This window comes from Pezoporus occidentalis, unplaced genomic scaffold, assembly GCF_034315485.1.
Source record: "Pezoporus occidentalis ecotype Australia unplaced genomic scaffold, CSIRO_AGI_Poc_V1 ctg327, whole genome shotgun sequence".
NCBI classification, from domain to species: domain Eukaryota; kingdom Metazoa; phylum Chordata; class Aves; order Psittaciformes; family Psittacidae; genus Pezoporus; species Pezoporus occidentalis.
The window spans coordinates 390,128-411,080 of NW_026915235.1; the positions used below are offsets into that span (position 1 = coordinate 390,128).

General features: G+C 38.0%; 2 protein-coding genes across 13 annotated transcripts in view; both read right to left on the bottom strand.

Moving 5' to 3' along the window:
• Positions 1 to 20,953, bottom strand: part of RPL35A (ribosomal protein L35a) — a 153,519-nt gene that overhangs the window by 42,400 nt on the left and 90,166 nt on the right. The window lies entirely within an intron of this gene.
• The window catches only part of LRCH3 (leucine rich repeats and calponin homology domain containing 3), a 68,648-nt gene that overhangs the window by 12,022 nt on the left and 35,673 nt on the right, over positions 1 to 20,953 (bottom strand). For 2 of the 12 annotated variants that reach the window (XM_062628999.1, XM_062629001.1), the window contains exons 7-19: positions 20,157 to 20,250; positions 19,027 to 19,147; positions 16,378 to 16,526; positions 13,982 to 14,058; positions 10,671 to 10,716; positions 10,378 to 10,518; positions 9,092 to 9,139; positions 7,954 to 8,007; positions 4,444 to 4,524; positions 3,010 to 3,081; positions 2,064 to 2,112; positions 1,460 to 1,573; positions 694 to 812 (exon numbers count right to left, since the gene is read on the bottom strand). In XM_062628999.1, coding sequence (XP_062484983.1) covers positions 694 to 812; positions 1,460 to 1,573; positions 2,064 to 2,112; positions 3,010 to 3,081; positions 4,444 to 4,524; positions 7,954 to 8,007; positions 9,092 to 9,139; positions 10,378 to 10,518; positions 10,671 to 10,716; positions 13,982 to 14,058; positions 16,378 to 16,526; positions 19,027 to 19,147; positions 20,157 to 20,250 — 1,165 coding nt within the window. Of the gene's footprint in view, positions 1 to 693; positions 813 to 1,459; positions 1,574 to 2,063; positions 2,113 to 2,912; positions 3,082 to 4,443; positions 4,525 to 7,953; positions 8,008 to 9,091; positions 9,140 to 10,377; positions 10,519 to 10,670; positions 10,717 to 13,981; positions 14,059 to 16,377; positions 16,527 to 19,026; positions 19,148 to 20,156; positions 20,251 to 20,953 lie in introns of those variants that run through there. The other 10 variants (XM_062629003.1, XM_062629005.1, XM_062629004.1 and 7 more) reach the window with 8 other exon arrangements.

The following is a 20,953-nucleotide window of genomic DNA, read 5'->3' on the forward strand; positions in this document are numbered from 1 at the left end:
TTAAAAAAATTGACATGTCAAGGAATCTCTTCATGATCTCCAGAAACAAGTCTGGGGTAAAGCAGAGCAGTACCTTAATGCTGTGTGTCATTTTCAATATTTATGTATGTGCAGTATCACTGTACCTGGGTATAAGCCACAACTGTGGTGGCCCTGAACAGACACGTATAAAGAATATTTGTGCCTCTGATGTTCTGTACTTAACTAAGGATAAAGCATGAATCAAAAGATGGATCCAGAGCACAGAAGGAAACCATACTGTCAGCATGACTGGCAGTAGTCTGCATAGCACCAGCTTTTCTGTGGGATTTACAGCAAAGGGGAGTTTAAAACAGAGATTAAAAGGAAAAAGTGAGATAACTTCCCAGTGAAGTGTGAAGGCTTCACCCTAACAAGTGTGAGGGCTGATAAAGAAGAAAGCAAGCACACATTCATTTTAAAAGCAGAAATCACCAGACACCCAGAAACAGAAGTCTTTATTTTACAGAATTTGAAGCTGACTTTATCCATCACAAAAAACATCACTGCATCCATCTGAAAGAACCACTTAAACTGTACACCACCATTTTATTTTGGTCAATTGTGCACCACACTGGTTCAGTGAAACTGATCCGAAACACAATGACAGCTTTAACAGGCTGTGCACAATGCATTTACTAAGATGCCCACATACTGGCTCTGGGCAGCACCTACCTTGCGTAGCTGCTCAATTAGCTCCAGCTCCTCCTCTCGCTGTTTGGAGTTCTGTCTTACTCTAGGGTCTGCAGCATCATTAGCAGGAGACAAGGTACAGGTAGAAGATGAAACAACACCTAAAAAAGCAGCATGAAGGAAAGAAAAATCACTAAGCGTGGTTTGGCTGATTGTCCTTCACTGCTGTACTATACATGCACACACAAGGTTCCAGAAAGGCTATCGTACATTCTCTTTCACAACCTGTTTCTTTCATTTTATTATGAATCAAACTAATGATCTCCTAATCTAAGTGAGGCATTCTTTAACACATTTTCCTTTCTGTTTAGATTGGTCTTTCTCTTGGGTAACAGTAACTCACAAAGGAGACAGCAAAGTTCTGCTGGATGGAGTATGCTGAAACAGTTCAGTTTTTCTACAGAAGTTGCAACTTTATTATGTGCGACTTCACAACGCTAAATTTATCAAGCTGCCTTCATCAGCTGCTGAAGACTCTTGTGGCATTTCCTCGGTATCTCTTGGGTGTAAGCACAGACCAGGAAGAACAAATCCCCACATTTCTACAAATATGGCAAAAGAATATTTGACAGCTCTAAATAAGAAATTTCTTATTCAAAAAGTATGCAATACCACATGTCTAGAAAAGAAAGTCAAAAAGTAGTTTCATGGTAATGACCTGAAGTAACAGAACACTACCGAACCTCAGTAAATGCAGATGTTAATACAGGGTAGCAAAGTTAGCTGATTTCTGGGCTATTTAACCTACCTTTCTTTGCTTCATCCCTGACAGCTGCTTGGTAAAGGAAACTCTCTGGTCGCAGGGCAGGGTTTCTATAGGAAGGCGGGACTGCATGGCCAGGATATGGAGGGGAAAGGTGGACTAAACAAATGGGGAAAGGCACAGGAATGGAGGAAGAAGGAAACAGTTAGAATTTAAATAGGAAATGGGTTTGGCAATGTGGTAATTAAAGGAACAAAACAAAAATTTTAATATAATAATGACAAAATAAATTACAGCCATGCATGGTAAAAGCACAGAGCAGGAAAAGGCACTTCCAAGGACACTTGCATGCAAAGCACATTCCACATACCAATACCAACAACTGTTCTGGCTGGTGCTGAATGCATCTGCTTTAGGTCTGTATGAGGGCCTAAAGCAGCCAAACCCTACACTCTGCCTGAGGACATGCTTCACCCCTGTTGTCTCTTCCCTTGTGTGTTTCTAAGGAGACCCAAATAACTGGGTAAATTCTCTAACAGCATTGCCACATAGAGAGATGGGAACAAATGCTCCCATCTCTTCATAGTACAAACAAGCAAAGCAGGCATTTTGATCCTTTTTCAGAAATTTTTGTTCCTTTCCCTGTTACCTGTCTGAGTGGTAGGTGAGCCAGGGGAGATGGTAGATCTGTCATCACTCTGTGGATAAAGAGAGCAGAAGAATATAAATGGTCCTAATCTGGAAAAGCTGTGACTACATTCTAATTTTTCTGTGTTTTTAAAAAAAGCTCCATCCATCTAAATGCATTTCAGAAAAAAAACCCAAACCAAAGAACCCCAACAAAACCCAGAAATGTGAAAAACCACAGCACACTGTTCCCCAAGTCTCATCGCTGCAGAAACCAACAAAGTTTTGTCTTTTGCAGAAATGACACATTTGGTTTTTTCTAAGGAAAGAGAATGATGAAACAGTACTGACAATGCAATGATGGATCTTTGTTCACTCTTCCTTCAAACCAAAACTTTCAAATTATTCTTTGCAACGGGGCACAGAAAAAGAGATCATTGTGCAAAACTTGTACTACAGAAGCACCAATAAGGACACACTTTTCCCTTTGCTAATGCAAACCTGGTATTTACTTAACATCACTCTCCGCAGTGAAACATCCTGTGTTTTACTACAGTGCCTAGACAGATTGATTTCTTGTGATTAATGCATGCAGTATAGCAGTTTTCACAGAGGAGAAAGAAAGACAGTGTGTCTGTATTCAGAAGTAAGCTGGTGAAGAATACAAAAGGAGTACTTTTGATGAACTCAACTTAGTCAAGCACAAATAAACCTGTACAGAAAAAGCAACATCAAAGCCAACCAAGAAGCCCTCAGAGCAGAGACTGGTTACCATGCTTTTATAGCTTAGTCCTCCTGTAGATGCAGCCTAAAGCTAAGATGAGGTAATATCTACTACATTTTAATCAGATAAATCGGATTCATACCCTACCTGAACTTCTGATTAGAAGCTGACAGACTAACACCTGTTAAAACAGACGTGTGGATCCAAGTTTTTTTTGTTGGTGAAAGATAATAGCAAGAGATACCTTGACAGGACTGAAGGTAGAGGCATTAGGCAGAGTAGTAGCATGGCTTTCTTGATTCAACCCTGAAAGTGACTGAATGCAGAAAGAAAGAGAAGGCAGTAGGAGTGTTAGCAAATGGCTGATAGGTCACACACAAAGGTGGAATGCAGTAGACAAGGTAAAAAACAAGAGATGAGTGTGATCACATTCTCAGAAACACTCAACAGGCAACAAATATGTACTTGCTGAACTGCAGGTAAAGCCTTCCTATTCTCCTGAACTTTTTGGCTTGTAAGCTTGGGAGATGTGATGTTTCTTTTACACACCACACAGTGACATCAAAAGCAGAACTAGTAGAACAGTGAGGCGAAAGCTTCTTTAATAACACCTAATCTATCCCCTATGCCATCAGCCAAAAGGAAATTTTACCCTAAACAATTTATTCTGAGCCACTATTCAGAATAAAGCTTTTTTTTTTTTTTAAATATTTGAACTATGTTGTGCATTTTTAGTTAGTTATTTTCCTGTCAACTTGGTGAAAATCAGAGAAACCCACATCTCACCAATTTAGGAATACATGCTTTGTGTCTGCCACAAACACCTAATGCTGATCCTTGTGAACTACACACAAAGTAAGTAAGATTCCATGAGTGGAATCTACGTCTCAGGGAAGATATCAGTGTGAAGATTCACAGTGCTGCCACAAAAAAAGCACAGTCAGATTTCAACTACAGACAACCTTAAACCCAACCAAATAAACAACTTCTCATGTTTATGGAACAGGAGCTCCAGCATCCCAATCTATCACTGACAGATGGGCCTAGAAGGCCAAATTCCATGCCTTATTGAAAGCACAATCAAAACATTTGAGGACTGAATGGCTCAAGAATGAAACTATACTTTCTGAAACAGCATTCAAATAGGAAAGTGGCAATTCAGCACATGAGAAGAACACCAAATGACACCTAGAGACTCTATGGATGTGAACGACACACTTGAGAGCGTTAGTATTTTAAATGATTTGCAACTACTCTGCCACTTCAGAACAGTATAGCCAGGAAGGACTAGGAGGATACGTTATGCTCAGGGCAAGCCTTAAATACAAACATCTTCAAGCCTTATGCAGACTTAACAGCTGATACTCAGGACAGACTCTTTCTCCACAGCAGCACAGAGCAAAAATCTTGTTTGGTTATTTTTTTTTGGTAAGAATTTCAAAATATCACTTAAGAAAACATCAGCTATTATATAAGAACAGTAAAATAAAACAGAAGTAGGTGGTCTGTAACATTAACATAACTGTTTCTGCCTATATGAAAAGACCAAGACAACCTTGATGCAGACTAACAAGAACTCATCACAAATCCATGTACCCAGCAGTGGGGGAAGGGAAGGGGAGAACAGCACACGACAGGGTAGGACAATCACAACAGCAACACACTGCATGCTCTTCACCTGTTTGCGAGTCCCTGGCCTTCTTTTAATGGTATTGGTGTTACTGTCAATCTCAAACACAAAGAAAGGCTCAAAGCCATTCTGCCAGGGCCAGCAAGGAAAGAGAGGAAAGAAAGGAGGAAGTGAGACAAAGAACAACTGTAAGAAAAGGCAGCTGCAATATGAAAGGAACCAAGGTGTTGGAATTCAGACTTACAACACCTGACTGCACATGCCGCACTTGGCCTCTAGGTCTAGCACTGAAGTCAGAGAAATCTCCCTGTGCCAGAAACAACTGTAGATACAGGGACTGTCAAAGCAGAGCCCAACCAGAACTCTGCTCAAACCAAGTAAGGGTATTTTAAGAGAATTTGATTGTTAAACTTCTGAAAACACAAATGGATGCCAGTGGTCTAAGAGAAAACTCCAGGGTAGAAGTTACCATAACTCAAGTCCTGCTTACTTTACCCATACCATTATTATTTGTAACACACTGGTGCCTAAAAGTCTTAAAGTGTTTCAGAAATCCCATGTGCTAACAGCAACATGATGGCCTCAGGCAATGTTTGAGACCACAACAAGAAAACAGAGCACAAGGCAGCAATGACACAAAGGTTATGAAAGGAAGAGGTCACACCAGCTGCCTGATGCTTATCAAGTATGTCATAGGCTTCACAACAGAGAAATTGTGCAGCAGTTTGAGACGATGTTTTGGGCTATTTTTCCTTCCACAGTATTCACTTTGTAAGAGACGGTATGGGAGGAAACAAGGTGTTTGGGAAAAAATGAGATCCATAAGCAATCAAAGCTGACATCACTAGCCATGTCTGAAGCCTTGATACTATCTCAACAAGTAATCTCAATTTAAACCAACAGGACTACCCTTGTGAGACCAGCAGCCAGGACAGGATTAATACAAAACTTTGAGGTATACAGCACCAGAGACCAGTGATTACATTTCGTCAGCAACATTTTAGTTAGTCTGGCTATCATCAGTCAACAAAAAGAAAGCACCCGCAGTGTGCAATGAAGCCAAAATCCACTTATAATCACAGGTATGTAGAACAAACGTACAACTCAACTATTAACACTCATAGAAAAGTATGCGTAGTTTTTTGTGAGTTCAAACAGACTGTCCTGAAAATGTTTACAAACAGAAGGAAACAATCAGAGCAACCTGTGCAATGTGAATACATTTTAATTTAATTAGTTATGAAAGACAACAAGGAGAAGAAACACGATGTAAGATTTAAAAAAGGAAATTCACAACTTAAATTTTGGTTGTAAGAAAATTTTTTGCTAAAGCAGTAATAAAACCAGAAGACAGAACAGGTAAAATAAAAGAACGCTCACTTGCATTCTAACTATGTATTAGACTACTACTTTTTTAATCTTTTCCTTACATCTAAGCTGAAAACATTGTTTGGAGGAAAAGAAAAGCAACTGCTCAGTTTGGAGAGCTCTGATGTAACAAGGGAAATGCTGAACAAAAGATCTTTTACTGTACTTCTGTGTAGTATTCTCTCCTTTTGCCATGAAGTGTTATTCCCACACTACAAAGCAAGAACAATCAGTGGAAAAACCAGCAGAACTAATTTTTTTTTTTAGGTAACCTATCTGCAAGTTGCAATGTCCTAAAGTTTGGTATGGTAAAGTTCACACTGTTGCATGCAGTCTTTATGGAGAGAGAGAGAAAAAGACGGAGAGGAAACTATGTAAATGAAAAATGGGTACCGAAAACTGCCATTAGTGAACAGAACTTTGATATCAAATACGTTGTGGAGGAAAAAAAATATCCTCAGAAATTAGACCCAGCTAAATCTCAAATCCATAAGGGCAGGGAGAAAGTCAAATGAAATACAACAGAATAGAAAAAAGCAGAAGTAATTTCAACTCTTATGACAGACTGTTGTTTTTTTTTTCCCTAAAGCAATCTAATGAACATTTCCTTGGTTTTGAACAGGTTTTTACCACACAGAACACATTTGTTGAAACAAAACTGCTACAAATTCATGAGCTTGCATGGGCTTAATGTTCCAGTTTATAATAATTGCCAGAAACAGCTGCCCTGGCATATGTCATCATTAGACACACTGTGTATTTATTTCCACTGCAAAATAGAGCTGCAGATCATACTTCAGCAGTTTAGAAAACTGAGTATTTCATATACTATTACAGTTCAGTGCTGCTGAAAAGAGCAAGGAATCAAAAGAAAATAAATGAACAGAGAAATGACTGCTTGGAAATCTGGTTCAATCTTTCCCTACCAGCCTGGTGCAAGGATGTGACTTGGTTAAAATACAAAAGAAACAAACAGCGACGGAAGACAGTCTCAAATCAATTTCTGAAAAGTGCAAGTCATGTAATGTAAAATTCTACATATTAATTTACAACAGAAGTCATGGAGTCACACAGTCAAATAGTCCCTAAAGGTATCTTTAAAATACATTCCAAAGATTAATTCACTGACAACAGATTCTTAACACTTAAACCAGACCACTGCTATTCTCCTGTTTCTTATTATCTAAATATGAAAGCACATTTTTATACGCTAATTGATTGTGATTTCTCTCAACAGGCACATGCATGATCACTACATCTCTCTCTAATATTACAAACTTGCTTGCTTTCTTTCTCGCACAGTGCTGATTGTTTTAAAGCAGGAAAACAACGTCTGAATAAAGAGATAGTAAATATCTTGAGCAACGTGTTCTAGAGAAAGATACCCTAACTGAAACCACTGCCTAAAGAAAATTTAGGCTGATAATGGAAGCATGTGAATGAAGAAAATAAATCCCAGGCATGCAGTCATGCAACAGCAGGCAAATCAGGTGTATTTTTCTTTTATAGACATGGATTATGGCATTAATTATATTCTTTATTATGCTACATTGCTAAGATGCCATAAAGGGAGAAATAGCATAAAACATGAATTAGGTACATAAATACTTTTATTTTTTCTAAGTGTCCATAATAGATTATTTTTAAGACGTCTCAATCAATACACAGTAAAAAGATTTGGGGAATATTTCATGATTTGTAGCATATGTAAAGCAGTTTTTCCTTGCCAAGATACTGAGTATTTCTAACCACTGTGTGCAGGATGCCGACGAGTTAAAGTAGAAGGCTGTGCCTGAAGCATTAAAATTGCTTACTTGATACTGCAGAGCGCATCAATGGGGAAGCAAGCTGAATGGAGAAGAAATCAAACCAGAACGACTAGAGGCTAATTTTTAATTGTAGAAGCTGTTCTTTATTACTGTTCTATCAGTAATTTTCTTCTGCTGTCAGCAAAAGGTAAGTTTTAATTATTTTGTGGGACATCATCACTATATTACTAAAAAATGGCTCCCAGTACAAGTATCAATATAATATTAAAGTTCACAGCTAAGCTACTTTTCAAGAAGATGGTCATGTTTTATGCTATTTAGATTAGCTCTAAAATAGTTTGTCTGAGAAAATCATAACATGTTGTTATTTCTATGCTCTAGAATCTGACACATAAAAAGGCCATTACGTGCAGGATCTTACCACTAACAAGGCACTATCATCAGTATGCTGAGACCTTCTGGATGGAAAAGGACACTGGGAGTTGGGAGAGATGGAGTAATGTCAGAAACACACAGAATGTCAGAAACACATGGTATGTGAACAGACAGACATTTTGGAACATGTACTGCTTGTTTATAGCATTGTGAGGCTTTTTTAAAATCCATAAAGTATATGTAACTCTGCAGTAATATACAGCCACATAACCAGGAATTACAGTGTATTCGTATTACTTAAGGAATCAATTACTCTGCTTTCTGTGTTGTCTCAAGTAAATATAGCTAATACATATTCACAGTTCTTACTGTGGTAGAACAAAGGACCCTTTAAAAGAATAAATTAAGAACAGAAGAACATTAAGAAGGCAAAGGAGCAAAAACTATTTCAATTACCCCATGTTTCGGTAATTTTCTAACTACTTAGTTCGAAAATGCTGCTGAAGAAGTATTTATACTCATTATATTATTAAAAGTTTTGATCTGATTAACACTGCCAAGTGAATTACTGTCCTCTGGAGGAAAGTGGGGATGGCAAGCAGTGGAACATGTAGAAATCTTATGGAGAGAGTGAACAGATGTTATTGGCTCAGCTCTAGAAGGCTGAGCCTTGTATGATTTGTGCTCCCCACTGACTTACTGGTTTTGATTGTGAAACTACACAAGAATAAAACTTTAAAAAATTTTATTTATTTTTCTGACAGCCCTCAAAATTCTAATGCTTAAACTTTTTGGCATAACTGTTGATCTAATGGCAGGAAACTGCGAGAAAACTGATCAATGAAGGATGACTACAACACAGTAACTTGTCTCAATACTCCCATTAGAAAGTAAACTGTAGGGCTCGCAAGGAGCAACTTTAAATGAAATAAGAAATGTGACACAGAAAACATGCAAGAAACAATAAAACAACACACTTGGACAGGCATTTACACGAACAAAAGCAAATACTAGGATGGTCCCATAAGCAAAAAAAAAACATTCCAAGGATTAACATGAAGTGTCAAAAGAACTGCTATAACCCAGCCCTGAAGAGTTCTCCATCATCAGAAAAATACCTCTGACGGAGAGTGCTAAGAATTGAGGTGCTGATGTCCCTTGTAGTACTCCTATTGGACTCTTACCTCACTGTCCAGGGGACTTTGCTTCTGAGGACTTAAGGATGCCTTTTGCTATATAGAAAAAGGAAAAATGAATGACAATTTAAAAGAATGTGACAGAGAAACAAAAGCTCAGAACAAAACAGTGTAATTTAGAAGTGTTTTAAAAACAAGTCTTAGTTTTTAAATATGCACTGGGAAAATTGCAGGTTTCCACTGAGCTGAAGCTTCACTGATACAATCAGTAAAAAACCAGCCTTTATTCCATGTGAAAACAAACAAAATTAAAGTTGCTTCTGCATATTAAAGATGTATAATAAATCCAAAATATAACCCAAGGGAAGAATTTAACTGCTGGGAATAAAGTGCTCATGCATAACAAAGACAACAGAAGAAAAAAAAAGCTAATCAAAACCAAAAACCCCAAAAAGGCTCATCAATGAACAAAAAGCATTCTAAACATTTAATGCCTTTAACTGAAAGCCTGAGCTGAATCTTTGATAAAAAACAGCTTTTATAAAAACTATTGCCAGAGGCCTGAGCTTAGTTGGTGTCAATGAAAAGCCTAATTTCCAGCAGCTAAAAACCTTTTTCTAAACTAAATTTACACATTACATAAATGCAATAAAACATTCTTTTCCTCTCTGCAGACCACCCTAAGCCCAAAATGCTAGATTTGTAATAGCGAGAGTTGGGGAGGTCACCAGACCAGTAAACAGTAAAATAAATTTAACTAACATATAAAGAAATTTGCATGTTGAGCAGCAGAGTACTTCATACTGACTACAGTGAAAGAGAATGCAAAGATACAGCACCCATGGAGGATCTGACATACCATAAATTTGCACCTGTGCTTTACCTGGAAGTAACTAACTTACACACCATAAAGCATCAAAATAGATCAGCCAACGTCATCTTGTGGGTATGATCGCTTTCTTTCTGCCCAATTTGTCTTCCAAATTAAATGGCCTCCATGCCTTCTCCAATAAAGACCCCTTTTTTCTTTTACCAACCCTGTCACTTCTATATGAATGAAAAATTGAGAGAATGAGGTGGACTATGTAAAAATACAGTTCTTTGCAAAAACTGTGTGTGGGCAGATCTCTTCTGTCTTCCTCTCCAGTTCTAGTCCTGTCTATGTTAAGCTACAGCACCAACACTAAATGGACTTAAGCACTATTTCGCCATTTTCTTTATAAATGGCATGCATGCTCAAGAGTGTAATGTACAAGTATTATGATCTTGGCAATTAATTTTCATTCAGGGATTCGGAAATGATAAAGTATCAAGTAGATACTAAAAGGAGGTACCTTAACAAAGTCAAGGACAGCTTCTCTCTGAATCTGTTTTGTTCTCATCCTCTCCTCCTCATACTGAAGCGCCGCTAGCTGAGCCTCCCGACGGGTATGCTCTATGTGCCTGCGGTGCAGCTCAGGATCTGTGTTAGGCACCTGGAACAAAACAGTGCACCATGCTGTAAAGACAGAGCTACATAGGGTAAAACAGATGGAGAAACAGTCCATGTCTTATGGCTAACATGAGTCTGGTTTTGCATCAAACTCATCCAAAAGAATAAAATAGTAGGTAGAGTTCAATGTGTTACCTGACTGTGGTGACTTGATAGAAAGTAAGATGAATCAGCTGGGGGTCTGACAAATGGAAAAACAGAGTAAGTATAATTTTTACCTTAAATCTAAACAAATTTTCATACATGAGTTGTCAGCGACACACAAGTATCTCATCAAATCAGAAGAGTAACTGTTTAGTAAGCAAAGCTGTTAAACCAACTGCTGTGATAACAATTTAACTCACTGTGCATGACAGATTTTGAGCAGTCATTTCTAGCTCTCCTCTGGTACTTTTCTATAGCTAAAGGCATACCAACTGGATTGTACGTTTGGCCTATTACACAGAGATATTTCAGTTCTTCATACTGATTATCTATGAGCTGATTAAGTAACCAATCCAGGACCTTTTCAGACGATCCTTGTTTAGAGGACCAACAGGCTACTGCAGTTACTGGGGGGAGAGGGGATGTATGCGTGGAATAAAATTAGTCAGTAGAAACTATGTGTTGCTTTTCCCTACCTCTCTGTCCTGTCCCCACGACTCCTTAGTACTTGGTGATGCTCTCTGTCCTGCATCAAATTTAGAGTTTCAGGTCTTTGTAATTTATCAGTATCCCTGCAGGTAAGCACCAGTGGAAGGGGGATCAGCCACTAATGCTTATAAACTATCAGGTTAATTTCTCTCTAGATTACATCTTTCCAAATAGATTTTCTAGATTACAGTTTTTCCAAGAGTAATGGCCTAGACAATTAGCTTCAGGTAACAACAAAGCTGAGGATGACTAAAGAAATCATGTTGTTATATGTAGTCAGATCACAGTCACTGCAGCTCATAATTAAATAAACACACCTTGCTTAATTAACAGTGATTTCAAAATACACAAAGATAGAATCTCTCTTTTAAGACTATATTCTGGTTATTGTAGGCCTTTTTGTGCTCTGAAAAGAACAGTTTTAAACATTAGCACCCTCTGATATTTTCAGAACCTGCTCACTTTATCAATCAAGTACTGACTTCCTAACTGTGAATCAACCCATCAAAGTCACAAGGTAAACAATAACTGATCTGTGTTATCCATCATATCAACAATAAGAGAAAACTTGCAGTCATTTTTTTACTAGAAGGCAGTTGCTAGCACTGCAACAATTCCCAAGGCCCACAGTCTACAGCACGTTCCCTGCCACGTTGCTGCCTAGAAAGTTGATGGAAATCTAGTAGCTTACTCTTGACAGCCTCAACACTGCAACCTTCACTCCTGGGGCAACTGTGGAACAGAGACACATTCGCCAATTTCCAAAAAATGTCAGTCCTGCAGCCTATGTGTAGACTTATTACCTATTCTGCATGGAGAATCTTAAGAGATGTGGAAGACCCATATGCTACAGGTCTCCTCTGTTACTTAAATTAGCACTGATTCACATGACAAATCCATCAACTGTGCTGTTTCAAATGGACAGGACTGGATTCAACTGAGTGCCAAGAAACGTATTCAGAGCAGAGTACACAGAGCTTTGTTGCATCAGGAATGCACCACAGTCTGTCTAGAGACACAAACTGTAGTTACTGAGTTGAATAAACTAATGTAAGTACTCTTGAGATGGAGTCTGCCTTACATCCAACTCTTAGAGTTTTAATGGCTTCAGCATGCTGAAGGAAAAACAAAGAGGCCGCCTGCCAAGGCATTTGTACAGAATTATTGTGGATGCAGTTTACAGCTTGTGGTGGCCACAAATGAAATATTTGTCTAATACAAGCTTAAAATACAAAAAATTACTCATTGTCATATGGCTGTTTTTACACTGTTTTGAAGGCATTAACAGTATGATCTGTTTTTAGTCCCTTGTTAAGAATTTCACTCTGCTGCAGCATAATATGAATAAACTACAATTCATCTAGATCGTACATTAACTGCTTCTGCATGAAGATCTGCTGCCACCCTTAAGTTAAATTTTGAAAACACTGGATACCATCCTGAAGCACAATTTCCTTTATCTTTAAAATACGTCTATGTAAACATCAGCTCTCTCCAAGCTAATGAGCCTTCTTTTACTTCAGATGCATCATAGAATCCAGTGTTTGTAAAGTCTAAATATTTCCATGTTGACCACAAATGTACAAATAAGAATGTAAATAAACAAACAAGCAACAAAATCAGTCTTTCAAACCAAGAGCACTCACTTTATTTGGGGAGGACATATCAGACTGCTGCATTATTTTATGCCTTACCTGTAGACACTACAGGATAAGGAATGCTGATATATGCTGAAGGAGTTACCCTCCTCTGAATCAAGACAGCTACCTTACCTGCACATCTGCTGACATTTCAAAATGCTTATTAAAATGTTGCCATGACTCTGGAAAAATGCACACACTATTCTTGATTTTATTTTCTCTTTCAATGCCATTTTAGTATGCCATTAAAAATTAATTTCCACTGTCAGCATAAGTAATGACATAATTATAGCTAGCAGTTCCTAACATTCCTAGTACAACTGAGCTGGCGTTCTGCTGTGTCTTTGCACATTCACATTCACCCCACAGAATACTGAAATATGAAGGGTTCCAACAATTTTTATTCAAGCTCCATTAGTAAGAAGCTAAACATTCACTTATCTTCTGTTCTCTTAACTAGACACCCAAATGTCTTTTATCAAACCCAATCACCTCACTTATACTCTGTTCAACTCTCACCAGTTTTTACAGATAAGCATTCCTTCCAATAAGCCAATAGTCACTAGAGTGTGAACATCATTCAAAAAGTCTGCTTTATTAAACTAAACAACCTGTTTTCAGCATTGACTCCCATCCTATCCCTTCTTCCCCTGACGTAAGCTCATGATTATGACACATAAAAGCACATTCTAAATTAAATTAAACCCCTACAGTACTACAGCTACCTAGAGTCAACCAGGTAGCACATCGGATGCTCCATAGTAACTCTCTTTGTGCTTCCCCTAAACCTGCAATACAAGTTTGTTTATCCCTTCTGTCCTTTATATAATATAGTCAGCTATTTAATCAAAGTCAGCTATTTAACTGAAGCACAAATTAAATCATGAAATGCAGATACTAAATCAGTTTAAAAGTATACACTTTAACATGGCAGACTTCTTTAACCAACTGATTCAAAGCTGAGCACTGGTCTAGAACAGCCGTGCCTTTTGGTCACTGCCATTATTAGAATACAAATTCCTAATCTGGAGCGATAATTTACAAGTCAAGTGCAACGCATGTTTCTGGTGAAGCATCAGACAACAGTGCCATTTTTAAAACACATTCAGTAAATATGCACTCTGCATTCATCATAAAACTCTGGATAGAATTACTGTTACCACATATTCTTACCTGTTTTGATGTAAGTATCGTCTTGTATCCTCTGTTCTCTGAAATTCTCTGATGGATACAGGCTTTACTGGTGAGCCCTAAGCAAAATAACAAAGACTAAGTTAGCAAGTTGTTCAGAAAACTGTACATTAATGTCAAAGAAACTCTTTGTACAGCAACATCTGTAATTACTTGTATTCAAAATACTTGACAAAGAGCCACAAATCACAACTCAGGGACGTTCATTTCCAGCTAGGCAAGCTCACTTTTATTTTTTCCTCCAATTTAAATGCTTTTAAATAAATTCAAGAGTTTAAAAACCTACACTATTAAGAATTGTGAAGAAAAGTACATGTAGGTAGAAAATAATTCATGTCACTTAGAAGAAATGTAGCATTAAGCCAAAAAAACATATATCCCAGTGTACAGCAATGCAGTCTGGATTCTCAGAAATACAGGATACAATAGCTGATGGTCTTTTAGGATGCCCTAAACACACATCACAGAGGGACTAAGAAAGCAAAACATGGGAAGAGTGAGAACACATCAGGCTTCATCTGAGCTATGAAATCATTTAACCCATTGGGAATTTTATCTTAAAACGTCTGCTGATACCCATTAATGTAGGAAAATGGAAACTCTTCAACATTAGCTTGCCAATTTCCAGTCATGCTTCTTGTACGCATGTTGTTATATTGCATACAGCTTGTTTTCCTAAGTAGTATTTTGGATTGTCTAAGAGAAATGACTTCAGTTAAAAGCAAACAATTAAATTTTTATGAAAAAATATGGCCAGCTTTTTGATATTAACAATGCCTTTTCCCTATCCACAGCAAGGAGTCCTTGGGTTGCATTGCCAATGGTTGCTTTTTTCCGAGTTTTGCTTTTATGTCTATGCTTCAAATGACATCAGCTTTCGTGATCTGATACTGGATTTATGAGATTTGCAAAATGCATGCGCCTCTCAAATCTCTGTCACGGATTCTGAACACAGCAAACAGTAATATAAAGTGGGCAAACTGGGGACCAAACTCCTACATGAACCAATGTTCCTATTGGTTAGATTTCTGAGGACAGTCTCCAGAAATGTACCATCCAAATGACTTACAGGGAACAGTTTTCTCTATGTGTTTCACAGCAGGGGCTGCTACAACTAGAACAAAGGCACTTCCCAGTTTTGGCAATTCATAGAGTTTTAAAGCAATTCCAGTGAATTTCATTATAGTATGCACCAATTCTTGTGCAGCTAAAAAGCAGTAAAAGACCTGAGCTAAAGAAACCTTACTGGAATCATTGCCCTTGTCTCTGCCAGGAGATCATTTGGATAGAGTAAGAAATCAATAAAACCAGCTGCTATTAGGACAGTATATGCTAAGTTTGCCCTTTCTTTTTAAAATTACTATTATTATTAGTTGTATTTTTTGTCTGTGAGAGAAAGCAGGGCAGTGTTCAGAGTTGCTCACAGCTGTTTCCAGAAATTTCTAAAAAGCTGGCTGGAGAACTTTCGAACCTGTCTAGCAATAATTTTACTTATTGTTCATTCACCTGTATACTTTCACTGACTGAAAACAGTTTTGTGCCAGGTTTATCTAAAACTACAGATGCTGGTTTTTGTTCAGAAAGGCGACCATACACGTAACCAAATCCATATCTGTGGTTCAGAGCTTTCCTCAATAGTAAAGTGAGAAAGAAATCGTTTTCTGCAAAGAGTAGGCTTTCTGAAAAGTCTGAATATTTAAGTTAGTCTAAAATTAAACTGGATGCTCAAGACACTGAGTTTACTGGCAAGTAACTTACAATCAACTTGAACAGCCAAATAAATGGAATTGCAAAATTCCTGTATTAAATGTTTTAGACTGGTAACAATCAACATTTTCCCCCTGAGAAAGCCAGTATATATTCAGTACTACCAAGTAAATGTTCACAGTTTTCTAGATCTCATAAATTACCATCTGGAAGCATCAACTTGCATGTTTTTTGAAGACAGCACTCCCTCCTTTGTAAAAAACACTTACTTCACATATGCCTAAAGCATAAGCTTGCAAAAAGCAAGCCTAGTGGAAGGGGTCACTGCCCATGGCAGGAGGGCTGGAACCAGATGATCTTTAAGGACCCTACTAACCCAAACCATTCTATGATTCCATCAATCCACATGACAGAAAAACAGTATGGCTGCATTGGACTTATCCCACATATCCCAAAAGGCACTTGGGAGCAGCTTAAAACTCCAGCTCTGACCTTCCACAAAGCCCAATGCTGTGCTCTTCCTCCAGATCAGACCAGATTTTATTATTTAAATAAATAAAAGCAAACAAACAAACAACCCTAAGAAAACCTCTAAGGACAAGAAGCATTAATACCATCACAGAGACTTTCCTGGGGCATATGAATTTAACTAATTTAAGTAAAAGCACCACCTCATTAGAGATTCGCCGCTGGTCAATATATGCCATGAATTGTGAGCTGAGGCTGTCTGAGTCCATGCACTTGGGTTGCCTCACCTCTTCCTCCTCCTCTTCTGTGGCACAGCTGTCAATATAATCGATCTGATCGAGATCATGCTCCACTTGACATACATACACAAAGAAAACACCCACAATTAGGTAAGCAACAGGAGAGGGGAAAAACACCAACAAAAAAGCAATGCCAGGAACTAAGGCCCTACTGTTTTTCTTCTGTCTGGGAAAACTCAGCCTAAAAGCTCCTGGACTTTGCCAAGTCCACTAACATTTCTTAAACATCAAATTCTGAAATAATGAGAAAATTTATGCTTTCTAAAGAGCAATGAGAACCATGTATCAAGCATGTAGTTTTATGGCAGCAGATACTTTCGCAGTGACTGAAAAAGTAAAGTAAGTAGTGATTTTTTTTCAATACCCAAAACTATCTATCAGAATCTGCCAGCTGACACCAAGACTGTACAATGATTTGTGTACACATTGAATCATTTCTCTTGGTTCTAATTCATCTCTGTCACAGAAATGAGAATGGATATGACATACTTCTATTAATTTTACTACAACAACAAGAACATAGAAGGCAGAGTGTCTGTTACCTAGATACAAATCCACTAAACATAGGAAGTATGTGTGGAAATAATGAAGGACAACACAGAAAGCAACAAAATCCTTATAAACCAACATAAAATCATCTACAGTTTTATTTTAAAAGGAGGAATGGAAAAGGGATTAGGATCCACTAAAATGAGAGCAAGAAACAGCACAGCTTGGCTAGTATTGATTTTCCCTTGTGTGGGTGATATTATGTAGGGCAATTTTTTCACTTGTCACTGCTTTTATACATTCTGCCCAGGGATCCTGAGAGTACTGACACTGAGTAAACTACCCTGGTGAAAAATACTGTGCTGGGGATGCAGCACAAGGCATGAGCTCCCTTTCTGAGTACTAGAGTTTTCTTTCTCTTAAAACTCTCCCCAAACTGGCTCCAAACTCTCTTGCACACATTCTTTTTCTACTCCCCCGCCCCTTTCCTGCTTGTCTAAAACAGACTTCTCTTTGCCTCACCACACAATCTAGCAACTGTTACTGCCGAAGCCACCTCCTCCGCTACTACAACCCTCCAGAACAGCATTCATATGTACTTTGGCTTCATTAAGTCTCCATGACAGTTTCAAATCATAAAAAAATCCCCAACAAATAAGGCAAAACAAAAAAGGCCTTCTTTCCAGCCTTGCTTATTAAACTTAAATAATGATAACACTACAGTAAAAGGTGAAAGACACTAGTGTCTGTGTTAGAAACACAAAATTGGAAAGCACCTCCTGGATCATTGACAGCTATGGGCTATGGCTTGTGCCACTCTCAAATACTGCTAATCATGAACTGATCCTGCTCGATCTTAAAAGACTAGTGAGACATTTTGAAATCCCTGGTGTACAAAATAAAGTTAGTCTTGGAGGCAGAGCTGGCAGTACTACCTGTTGTTAAGGCTGCCCAGAGCTTCTCATGATGCCATGTCTTCAATTCTTCTAACTTTGATAGAATCTAAGTGTTTGAACTGGTACTTATTGTCTGTCATCATGTGAAAGAGTGTGAGTCAACTAAAATAATGCAGGTATTTCTAGCAGATGGCAAAACCCCAAAGTACTGTGGAGAAGAGTAAGACCAAGAAAAGAAGATGGCAAAAGACGACGAGGAGGAGAAGAGAGAAGAAAAAATGGGAGTTGGGCACAGAAGATTAAAAGTAGTTGGGAAGAGTGCCACTCATAGAGGGAATATGAATTGTAACCATTAGGGGAAATGGAAAGCAGGGAGCAGCTAAGAAAGAAATAAAATTAATCAAGATATATGGGATGAGATCTAACAATAAGTAGTGCAGGAAAATAGAGAAGACGGAATTACTGGGAACATCCCCCTCCCCCCCCCAAAAAAAAACCAAACAAACACCAAAACCTGGAAGAATGCTAAAACTGAGACATATAATCAAAACAAGACAGTGGTAGCAGCAGATTATTGGAAGTTAAAAGGGAGAAGGACTGCAGAGATCAAGAAACATGTAAAGTGCTGTCACCTCTTTAACAAATATGAGTGTGCTACTGTAAGACTGCAGAGCAACCAATTGAGAAAGTGCAAAAAAGCAACATCACTAAGAAATACCAGTCCCCCACAGATGCCTTGTGTGCTTGGATTAAAACCTGAGACCTGAATGAGGCACTTTTGCTACTTGGAAATTTGGCATTCCCTGACAAAATTGCTGACCCCCTTCCGACAGCAGTCAGCGTGAAGCCCTGACAATTTACTCCTACTGTAAATTTTCCCCAGTAGCTCAAGCAGCAAAACTCCATTCCAAAACACTGTCCGAAGCAATTGGAGACTTTACACAGCACATAAGCAGAAGCTGACACAATCCTAATTCTGATTCTATTTGATTTTGCCTCATAGCAACCTTAATACAAGTGTTTTTCTGTTTACACAGCAGTGGTTGTATAAAATTACACCTGGATTTTTTAATTTTTTTCCTCTTTAGACAACCTACTATTTATAGCAAATATCCTGGAGCTTTCATAATGATGACAATAAATAGTGTCAACCAAAATCACTATTTACCTCCACCATTAGTGACAACTGTGCTGCCTCGGTTTTCTTGATACTGACTTTCTCTTCGCAGCCTCTGTTCTTTAGTGATCTCTGCCACACGCAAAGGGAGATCCGAGAATTCATCTGTTGGCTTCAGAAAACAAACAGTGAAGTCAAGAAACACTTTTCTTCAGAAACATCATCTTGCAACTGTTACTTCTCAATTTGCGTTTTTACTTCAACTGTCCTGAATGGCACCTACAAAATACAGCTGTAGTGCAAGGGGTTTTTCAACCACATATTTAAATTTTCTTAAAAAACCCCAAACAAACAAAGAAACCCAAACATCCCCCCCCCCCCCCCCCCCCCCCCCCAAACCCCAACCAAAATAAAAAAAAGCCACCAAAACAACCCCAAAAAATCCAAAAATACAAACAGCTTGCCTATGGAGTTGTGTTTTTTTTGGCTTGGTGTTTTTTTTGTTTGTTTGTGGTTGTTTTTTTGCATCTGTAAGTGTCTGAAAACGTTGCAGGATGGAAACTCCTAGAACCCTCTCAAAAACCAAGCTAGGAGTGCAAGCAGCTGTACAGAGTATATCTCACTGAAGCTCTTAAGGTCTTGGCTACTGCCTTTTCTAGTTGTCTCAGGAGAAAAAGGGAGCTTTTCTCTGGGAAAAGTAATTGACAGTCGCCTTGCTAAAAGACGCCATTTTCCTGCTTCTAAATGGCAAACGGATTGTAACATTTGAAACAAGCTTCAAAGAAAGAAGAAAAAATTTCCATCTGATTTTGGAAGCTTGATTTTCATGTTCAGATTTATTTTATTGAAACAACTCCTCATAAGTAATTGTAGTTGACTCAACATTGTAATATGATACAGTTATAAGCTTTTTTAAAATGAGGCCACCCATTTTTCTCATGTTTTGTACCCCAGTAAATTAATCTGTCATGCAGTGTTTTATACATTTCTCTTATTATTTCCAACTTTGTCCCATATAAAATTACACTTGTTTTTCTCCAATAAAACAACAAATATTTTTGGCTCAAGGGCACCTGCACACTAGCATATACGTTACATATTGAATATGCTTCCATATGTATACTTAACAGTTTTCTTTCCTATACAATACTGCACCAGACAAAAATAAAGCTGCAACTTACTTCATTCCCTGACCATCTTTTGTCTCCGCTGTCCACACTATTGAAGCCAGAATCAAGTGCTCCATATGGACGACCGGAATAGAGTTCCTCATGGCTGTTAAACACACAGTTTTGGTTACTATAATATAAACACCACTAAAAACTCAGCTACTGCAGAATCAAAGCAGAATGAGCTACGAAGCAGTTGCAGCTTGTTCAGAAGCTCAGCATATTAGAAAGCATCATAGCACATTTGCCACTTAGAACAAGAGGGCACGTACTCACAGCTGCAAACGTACTTCAGACTTGTCCACCTGCCACTGCCTAGTGTTTTAAGAGCTAATCTGATCCAAGAGATCCATACTTTAAGCATTTCCCAAGCAGAAATTATGACAAAGAAAACTTCAAAGTGGCATCTTATTTCACTTATTTAACAACTCAAGTTTTTATTTTTTCATGTTTTCACTGATAAAACACTGTCCCACAAACTTTTTCAAAAGTATAAATTACCAAAAATTAAATTACATGCAAAATTACTAAAAATTCAGAACATACTACTCCTACACAAAAGTGCACAGAATGCATTACATAATTATCTCCTGTATCATAATAACCGACCTAAGAAACTGTACCAATCTCAACAGTATTTCAGATGCTTTGTAATATAATATAGAAGTGCAGTTTTCATCCACAGAGCCTGACTTTGACTAGACAAAGGCATCAGACATGTGTCTAGTGTAACAATACACATAACCAAACAGCCATGCAGTTCTCAACTTCTGGGCTTAGAAACTACTTAATTCATCAGTACAGCCATC